The 10371-nt window shown below is 38.2% G+C and overlaps 1 protein-coding gene across 2 annotated transcripts in view; it reads right to left on the bottom strand.

Moving 5' to 3' along the window:
- Positions 1-10371, bottom strand: part of PIGN (phosphatidylinositol glycan anchor biosynthesis, class N) — a 137454-nt gene that overhangs the window by 17223 nt on the left and 109860 nt on the right. For both annotated transcript variants that reach the window (XM_011964385.1, XM_011964386.1), the window contains exons 28-29: positions 9105-9147; positions 6978-7030 (exon numbers count right to left, since the gene is read on the bottom strand). In XM_011964385.1, the coding sequence (XP_011819775.1) occupies positions 6978-7030; positions 9105-9147 (96 nt within the window). The remainder of the gene's footprint in view (positions 1-6977; positions 7031-9104; positions 9148-10371) is intronic.

Below are 10371 nucleotides of genomic sequence, written 5' to 3'. Positions count from 1 at the left end.
GGAACCCGGGAGGCGGAGCTTGCAGTGAGCTGACATCACTCCAGCCTGGGCGACAGAGCGAGACTCTGTCTTAATAAATAAATAAATATTTTTAAAAAGACAGACTTGTGTTATTGCTCAGTAAGTAGTTGTTGAATAAAGCATGAAAGACTAAATATGTTAGTAAGTAGGAAAAAGATAATGAATTCAGGATTCCAAGGCTGAAATCTCCTCTATCTCAGTCCCAGGCATAAAGGTAATCAAGGTAAGCAAAGGGGATGCTGCAGCCAAGGAAAATTTCTGTTCAGGGGCTTGCTTCTGGGTATCTCGTTTCATCACTGCTTCTCTGATTTTGCCCCATTCTCTGTAGCCCTAGCAAAAGCCCTTTTGGGCATTACTCAAAGCTTTAGTTTTGGCAACATAATACTCCCACAGGCTTTCTTTAACCATAGCTTTTAACTTGCTAACAATAGTCTTCATGTCACAAGGTTTTCCTCTTAATTACCAATGTGACATTTACTACTTGTTTCCATCTTCTGACATAAATAACAAATCACTTTGCCAACTGTGCAGTTTGGCAGCATGCACAAAACAGACAGTGACTGAGCAGCCTGCACACCTCATGGCAGCTTCACCATTCACAAGTGCTTCCTTTAAGATCAGCTCAACCATTGACTGACTCTGTGACATGAGCAAGTCACAATCTCCTTAGGGCCACAGTGTCCTCATCTGTAAAATGGAGATGGCAAATGTATCTACTGTGAAAGATAATATCTACAGTGTTATGAGGAAAATCACATGAAATAATGTAGAAAGTAATGTAAATAAAGTAGCACAGAAGTGTTGGTTATTTTTGGTAGAAATGCCACCAGGGGCAACCCTTTGACTGACATCCTGGGCTTCCTACTCAAGTTTGAGCTTCTATCTTACTTTGCCTTTTGTCTAATAGAGAGGACTCCGTGGTTTCTGAACAGCCTTTATCACGTCTTTCATGACTCCAATCTCAGATAAACAACTGATGGGTATGTGGACTCTGTAGCAATGCACAACCTTGCTGTGACCTTGTGGGAGGCTCTCTGCCTCTGCTCTGCTCTGGGAATGACCTCACTCCATTTGGGCCCCACATAATGCCTTCAAAATCCCTCTTTGACAGAGAGTAATTACACTTTAATTTAACTAGGGACATTCACTCCTTCTAATTATAATATTCCTCATGCTCATTAGTAAAATAAATGAAAATAAAATCTCCCTCAAAGGGAGGTGTGAGGGTATTCCCATGCAACACTACTACTCTGTTTCTTCTCCCCTTTCTAATTAAACTTGAAAGAGTAGTCTGTACTTAGAACTCTACTTCCTGACCTCCAATTCTACTTATGCATTTTTCTCTTTTTTATCGGTCATATATGCAAGTACTAGAAAAGCAAAATAATGGAGAAAGACTTATAATGAAAAGCAACAATCTCTCATTCCTTCTTATTCACTTTTCAGAGCAACGACTCTACTTTTCTTTTTAGATCTTCTGGTGGTTACCCCCCTAATATGACTTATTACCTTTATGTTGTTGTTTATGGATGCATCCATTTAAAACAAAGTCCCTCCTACTAACCAGAATTTAATCTATGTATACTATGCTCCACTCATTTCAACTTTTAATTTTTCTATTTTTCCTTATGAATCAACTTTGAGGTATAATTTACATGTGAGAAAATGGAACCATTTTAAATGTCCCGTTAACTGAGTATTGACAAATGGTACACTCGTGTAACTAAAAACACTTTCAAAATATAGAACATTTCTGTTACCCTAAAAGTTCCTACATACCCTTTTGTGGTCAATCATACCCCAACTGCCAGCTCCAAACAACCGGTGATCAACTTTCTGTGACTACAGTCTTGCCTGCTCTAGAATTTTATGTAAATGGAGTACACTATATAGTCTTAGATATCTGGTTTCTTTAACTCTATAAAGTTTCTGATAGTTATCCATGTAGTTGAGCTCATCACTTACTCACTGCCTTTTTAGATAAGTAATATCCCATTGTATGGCTACAGCACAATTTGTTTGTCCATTCATGTGCTGGTGAACATTTGGACTGTTTCAAGATTTTGGTTCTTATTAATATAGCTGCTATGAAAATTCCTGTACAAGTCTTTCAGCATACATATGTTTTGCCTTCTCTTGGGTACCTGGAATTGCTGGGGCAAGGGTAGTGTGTATTTCACTTTTTAAGAAAGTCTCTTTTCCCTCTAGGTCTAACTCACAAATAGGATGGCCACCAGTAAGTTCTAGGCATGTGATAGGAATTGCTGTGTCATGTTACAGGATGAGTAGGAGGGATGCCTGTCTCTGTCCTTTGTTAGGAGGAGGCTACACATGCTAGAATGGAGGACAGCCTCACTAAAGTGGAGGCACATATATCATAGCAGTGAAATTCCTCCCAGGTCTTTTCTTTTTTTTTTTTTTGTCTCTTTAGAGGCGTCTTCTGGTTTTCCACTGGGAGTAAAACGCCTGTAGCACTTTCTCCATGGGGATGAAGGAAGGAGGAGACAGGCTATGGAGAGCCTGTTGATACCATCATTTGGTAGGAAGATATCCAATTAATCTCCTGCTTCCCTTCCTCACTCCTCCTTCCACATTACTGTCTCACTGAGTCTAAAGCCCCTGCAACTCCCTTCCCTTTGGTCATACCGGTCTGTAGCTTCTGGGCTGCTGCTTCCTCCCTCTGGTTACCTATCTTCTAGAAATTTGTTGAACTCAAATTTGCTGATAGTCCTTCTCCCATTCTTTTCATTTTGCTAAGTGTGTTTATTTTTATTGGGGTCTTGGTAGAAAAAAGAAAAATGCTTATCTTTGGTCTGCAGTCCTCACCTGGAAACTGGTGGATCTGATTCAGTGCAGCAATCTAGCACCAAATCCTACCCCTGAAACTTCTCCAGCCACGCTCAACAATGCCCACTGCCACTTAAACCAAGGCACGCCTTTATGTTTTCACTTACACTCTGTCACATCTGAGACTGCATGACCTCTCTCCTGCCTGAAATGCTCACATGATTTTCACAACACGGCTCTCTCTCGGTTTTCTCCTGCCTTCTGGCCACTTCTTTCAGCCCCGTTTCTATACTTCTTGTTCTCTGCTCTTCACCTTCTCTCACTCTACACATTCTCCCTAGTTCTTGTGACCCAACGTACTCTTGTAAGCGCCACACTTGCAGTGTCAGACAGCTCCTGTCCTGACAAACCTGCCTTAAGCTACAAGACTCAGACAGATACCCTAAGTATCCCCACAGTACAAGAGAGCCTACTGTAGAATTTCTCACACTGCACCATATGGCCTGCTCACGGATCTGCTTCCTCCTCCAGCCTTATGCTTCCTGAGAGCCCAGAACTGTGAGTTTCTCATCCCCAGCAACTCTCCTAGCATACAGCTGGTGCTCAATAAATATTTGCTGGATTGAATTGAGATCATGGATATGAAAAGGTGCTTTGTGTTTTATACATGTTATTACTGGTAATCAGAGTAAAAACTTTTTACTTTGAAGAAAAAACATGCCAGGTAAAGATAAACCTCAACCTAATTAAAGAAAATCTAAAATTCTTAGTGCAATACAAATGAATGCCTGTTCATAAACTAATGATGCACATCTTCCTATGAAAATTGCATCTTCTTCATTCCTTGGCACCTCTTTAGAGTCAAACCAATTTAGACGTCTCTGATCAAAACAGTCTCACACCCAAGTTCACAGCAGCATTATTTACAATAACCAAAGGTGGAAAGAACTCTAGTATCCATTGACAGATGAACAGGTGAACAATATGGCATATGCATATACACATACAATGAAATAGCATTCGGCCTTTAAAAGGAAAGAAATTCTGACACATGCTACAATATAAATGAACTTTAATGATATTACACCAAGTGAAATAAGTCAGTTGCAAGAAAGACAAATACTGTATGAAGTCATTTACATGAGGTACCCAGAGTCATCAAATTCATAGAAAGAAAGGTAGAATGGTGGTCGCCAGGGGCTGATGAGAGGGAGAATGGGATGTGACTGATTAATGCATTCAGAGTTTGCTTTTCAAGATGGAAAGAGTTCTGGAGACAGACGGTGTGTGGTAATAGTTGCACAACCATGTGAATGCATACTTAATACCATTGAACTGTACACTGAAAAGCTGTTATGATGGTAAATTTCATTATGCGTAGTTTACCACAGTTAAAAATAAAAGAAAAAGTCTCATACACAAAATACTGTATTTTACCAGAATATTTTTGAAGCAAAATTCTGACCTATGTCTAAAATGAAAATAATCAAATGGTAGAGTAAAGAGAGGTATGCCAAATGTAAGAAGCACTGTAAAGGACAAAAAAGCAGAATTACAGAATGACAACAATAACAATTGCTGACATTCACTGAAGTTTACTAGATGCCAGGCACTACACTAAATACTTAAACGCTTTATATAAATTAATTCATTCAAAATGGCTACAAGAGAAATGGGGGGCTTAGAGAGATTAAGTCACTTAGCAAAGGTTTCACAGCTCAAAAGTGGCAGAAATGAGATTCAAACCCAGGCGCTCTGGTCTAAAGCCCATGCTCTGGCCACTATCTGCCTGGGCACTTTGGGATGAGAGGGCTGGGGAGGGGAGCGGAAGGGGATCTCTAAACTTTCCCTAACTTTCAAGTTTAAGAGACAAATGAAAACAAAATCAATTATCTATGGAGTACCTTTTACATGCCAAGCACGTATGGCATGTAAGAGATTCAAATCCAATTCTGGATCCGAGGGAATCCACAGTCTATTGGGAGAGGCAGATATGTATATAAATAACCAGGCAGTACATGCCAGGAGCTGCCTAAGAGGTATCAACAGAGGGAAGAGGATGTTTAACACATGGTGTCTCCCGCAAACCCATACAATTCTTGGCAACACAAAGTGATGAATGAATATTGACTAAATGAAATAAAATCAGTATACAAAAATGTATTCTGTCTCAGAATGCATTTGGAGAAGAAAAGACAAAAGAATCAATTTTGCTTTCTTCGTCTCAAAGAAAAGAAATTTAACAGATTATGGCAATCATTGAAATTTAAATCACAATAAAAAGGAAACTGACTTTTTGTTCAGATTACACTTTATTTTTAATTAACTAATTAATTTTTTTTTTTGAGATGGATCTTACTCTGTGGCCCAGGCTGGAGTGCAGTGGCCCAGTCATGGCTCACCATAGCCCTGACCTCCCAGGCTCAAGCACTTTTTCTGCCTTAGCCTCCTGAGTAGCTGAGACTACAGGCATGGGCCACTGCACCCGGGTCATTTTTTTTTTTTTTTTTTGCTTTTTGTAGAAACACGGTCTCACTATGTTTTCCCAAGCTGGTCTCAAACTCCTGGGCTCAAGCAATCCTCCCACCTCGGCCTCCCAAAGTCCTGGGATTACAAGTGTGGGCCACTGTCCCTGGCCTTTATACTTTATACTATTTACACTTTAAATAGTTATCACATATTAAAAGGTTACCACATTAAAGATTCTAGGAGACAGATAATGATCACATGAAATTTAAACTACCATATAAAATTCATACTGCAACTAGAACAGCCTCATTTTTCTAAACAGAGACGAGAGATTAAGGAAACACACAAGGACACTGGAATGATCAGCTTTGAAACCATGGATTCAAGCAGTTTATCTTGCATCTTCTGTTGCCCTTTAGTTCTCTCTAGACTTAACATCTATCATCCTCCCCACAGCACTCCATGTAAACATTTGCTGATGTGCTAATGCCAAGAATTGGAGAGACGTCTCATTTCCAGAGGCTTAAAATAATGGCTACTTGCTGCACTTACCTCAAAATCATATTGGCACCTTCTATACTAAGATACTAAGTTTTAATTTTTTTCACTACATTATTAAGAACTTCTACGTTAGTGTAGTCATGCGCCACATAACGATGTTTTAGTCAACAATGGCCTGCATGTACACAGTGTTCCCATAAGATTATAACAGACCTCGTGATAGCGCAGTGTCTTTGCAGCACAAAGCATTACTCTTACTTGTTTGTGGTGATGCCAGTGTAAACAAACCTACTGCACTGCCAGTCCTATAAAAGTCTAGCACATACAATTATGTACAGCACATAATATCTGATAATGACAATAAACAACTGTTACTAGTATCTACATTTACTATACCATATTTTTCATGGCTTTTTAGACTGTACTCCTTTTCCATATATATATATATAAATTTAACTGTAAAAGAGCCTCGGGCAGGTCCTTCAGGAGGTATTCTAGAAAGCACTGTTATCAGAGATGACAGTTCCATGCATGTTATTGCCTGTGAACACCTTCCAGTGGGACAAGATGTGGAGATAAAAATCCTGACCCTCTGTAGGTCTAGGTGAATGTGTGTGTGTATCTTAGTTTTTAACAAAAAAGTTTAAAAAGTAAAAACAAAAAGTAATTTTAAAATATTAAATTAAAATATTAATGTTAAAATAGAAAAGAGCTTAGAGAATGAGGATATAAAGAAAGAAAAGGTTTTTGTATAGCTATATAATGTGTTTGTGTGTTTAAGCTAAGTGTTATTATAAAGTCAAAAAGTTAAAAACCTTATAAAGTAAAAAAGGTTACGGTAATAACTCACTGACTCACCCAGAACAACTTCCAGTCCTGCAAGCTCCATTCATGGTAAGTGTCCTAGATAGCTGTACCAGTAAAAAATCTTCTACACTGAATTTTTTACTATACCTTTTCTATGTGTAGACACATAAATACTTACCATTGGGTTACAATTGCCTACAGTATTCAGTATAATAACATGCTGTACAGGTTTATAGTCTAGGAGCAATAGGCTATACCATATCTTAGGTGTGGAGCAGGCTACACCATCTAGGTTTATGTGAATATACTCTGTGATGTTTGCACAGAGAAGAAATTGCATTTCTCAGAACTCACCCCTGTTGTTAAGCAATGCATGACCATATATACTATACCTTGTCCCAATATCAAGCCAGCTGCCATAATCCTTGACCAAGAAGAAAAAATGCTGTAAGAAAAAAAAAGGCTCAATTAAAAACAAACCTATTTAGATTCAGTCTAAAAACAAAGTTATTTTAGGACTGTATGTTTCAGATTTCTGACTCTAACAATCACTAGCTAACTGTAGTCAACAAGAATATCTCATTTACTGAAACTTTTGCTTGTATTAGAATTAGTAGTAGTCTAAAATCCAGAAATAGAATTATCAATCAAATGAACACAAAAGTGACATTTCTGAATAACTAGAAATAAAGAACAAGCCAACATCAATTTAAAAAAAAATAAAAAAACTAGATAATACTAAAGATGTCAGTGGAAAGATGTCACGTCATCCATCTATCAACAAATATTTACTGTATTGACTACCTACTGTGTGCCAATCACTGTCTTAGGTGCTGGAGGTAAACTCCTCCTTACAAGGCATAAGCTCTACTAAATAATTCAGTCAAATTATCGGGTGTGTGTGTGTGCGTGCGTGTATGTGTGAGTGTGTGTGTAAGCGGGGGACAGAGGGAGTGCTATCATTGGAAAATACAGGCAATTATAGAAACAGAGGAAGGGGTTCATACCCTGATTAGGATGGAAGGGAAGGCTTCCCAATGGAAGGTGAAATCTAAGTAAAAAGTAGGAGTCAGATGAAAGAAGGTTTGGAGAGAAAGAAGTTTCTGGCAGAGGGAATAGCCTATATACACATCAAGGGTCCATAGAGAGCTTGGTAGTGTCAAAGTGAGGATGGTGTAGAGACAACAAGGATGGAGAGGTAAGAGAAGATGCCAATCAAATGGGCAGAAGCTATATCACAAATGACTATTCAAGTTAATTTAGGCAATCTTTTTTATATAAAATTAATCAGAATTTCAACCCTCTTCTATTAACATGTCTGTCACTTTGCACAAAACTGAAAACTGATTTGTTTTCACATAATGTGTGATCAGTTTCAGAAATACAATGAATAAACAGTTCAATACCACACAAAAATACCCTCATCTAAACCGAGTGTCTAGGAATCTGATTTGGGAAGCTACCCTTATTGGTATTCCTAGTTACTTCTGGCATGGGATGTTATACGGTGATGAATTAATCTTACCCAAAAAGATCGCTGGTGTTTGTTCTCAGCTACTGGGCGGCGATTTCTAGGCCCTTGGAATGTCATGGAATGTCATGCCTTATAGAAGGTTCTGCCTGAGGTCTTGGCCGCTGGACAGTCTAACAATGTGATGTATGATGAGGGCTTTGGGCCATATTACCAGCTGTATCCCCAGAAGGGATTAAAGATCAGCCAGGTAGGCAGTATCTGATCAAACCCCACTAAAAAGTCTGGACAACAAAGCTCAGGTAAGCCTCGCTGGCAATACTCCATGTGTACTGTCACACATCAATAGCGGGAAGCTAATGCTGTCCTGATTCCACAGGGAGAAACAGAAACTCAGAATCTGGTGTCCTGGACTCTGCCCTATGGCCTGGAATAAACTGTAACTGAATATAACAGCATTCAGTGAGTTCTGTGAATTCTAGTGAATTACTAAAGCTGAGGGTGGTCTTGGGAACTCCCCAGACTTGTAGACATAAAATAGGTTCCTCTTTTTGTTAATAACAGAGGCCTACCTACCTGCATCAGAACTCATTTATTGCAGCCACATCTTGATTAACACCTTCCCAATAGAAAAGCTGCATTTCCTTTTTCCTTCCTTCCTTCCCTCCCCCTTTTCCTTTCATTTTTAATCTGAGAGAAGGGTTAAAAATCAACACTTCAATAGAAAAATGATGTATTATCTAAATTTAAAGTTAGCTTTTTCTGTTAATTTCCTTTGGAAGGTTCATTTCAGATACAAAGCAACATGGAAGACAAGGTATGACAGATTCGAATAAATCAAGTAGTAAGACTTTTGACACCTGAAGAAGAGCACACATCCTGTATAATAACTAACATAAAACAACATAATTTATATGTGTAAATTATTCCAGCACTTACAACTCAATATCTAAAGATTTCATGTACCGAAATGCATTCATATTTCTCTTTATTAAATTAACCCAGGACTCTTAATCTAATTTATATGGACTACCCAGTAATGCCTTACCAAAGCCATAATGTCTGATATGACGAGAACAATGAGAAAAAGGCTGGAAAAAAAAAGAAGGAAAAATTACAGATAGTACAACAGGTGTATTTTTCAAGCTCATTAAAATCCAAGTGAGACTAGGCAAATAACCTAATATTGTTGGTACTTTTGCTTCTGAAGATACAACTTTCAAAGGTTCTTTTCATATTATCACAGGTGACCACCCCATAGAGATGAGCTGGACTGTAAAATGTGTTATTAAGTGCTCTGAATATTTATTTCAGTAAAATGAAAGGGACATACATTATGATTTTCAAAACTAAACTTTTGAGATAATTGTTAACTAATATGCAATTTCAAGAAATAATACAGAGGGATCCTCTGTACCCTTTACCCAGTTTCCCCCAGTGGGAAGATCTTGTAAAACCATGGTATAATATCCCAAGCAGGACATTGACACTGATACTGTCCAGATAAGGAGTGTTCCCATCATCACAAAGATCTCTCATGATGCCCTTTTAGAGCCACATGTGTCCTCCCCTCACCATCCCTCTGCCTAATCCCTCACTCCTGAGAGCCACTAATCTGTTCTCCATTTCTATAATTTTGTCATTTTTAAGAGTGTTTTATGAGTAGAATAATGTACATAACAAGTTAAACAATTTATATAACACTCTCTTACCTTTTGTAACCTTCGGGGATTGGCTTTTCCCACTCAGCATAATTTTCTCAAGAATCATCTAAGGTGCTGTGTGTATCAATGGGTCATTTACTTTTATGGCTGAATAGTACTCCATCATATGGATATACAATGGTTTACTTAACCATTCAAGCACCAAAGGACATCAAGGCTTATTTCTACTTGTGGCTATTGTTACAGTTTGCGGCTCTTACAAATAAAGCTGTTATAAACATTTGTGTCTAATTTTTTGTGTAAACCTTTCATTTTTCTAGGAAAATACATCAAGAGTGCAATTGCTAGGTCATACAACAGTAGTATGTTTAGTTTCATAAGAAACTGTAAAACTCTTTTCAGAGCAGTTTGTACCATGTTACATTTCCACTAGCAATGCATGAGAGCAATTTCCTTACATCCTCAACAGCATTTGGTGATGCCACTATTTGTTTTTAACTGTTCTGATAAACTGTTCTGATATGTGTATAATGATATTTCATTTTTTTTTTTAATTCTTTTTTGAGATGGAGTCTTGCTCTGTTGCCCAGGCTGGAGTGCAGTGGTGTAATCTCGGCTCACTGCAACCTCTGCCTCCCGGGTTCAAGCGAT

The sequence above is a fragment of the Mandrillus leucophaeus genome, unplaced genomic scaffold (genome assembly GCF_000951045.1).
Source record: "Mandrillus leucophaeus isolate KB7577 unplaced genomic scaffold, Mleu.le_1.0 Scaffold699, whole genome shotgun sequence".
In the NCBI taxonomy this organism is placed as follows: Eukaryota; Metazoa; Chordata; class Mammalia; order Primates; family Cercopithecidae; genus Mandrillus; species Mandrillus leucophaeus.
This window is presented reverse-complemented; position numbering and strand designations above follow the sequence as displayed.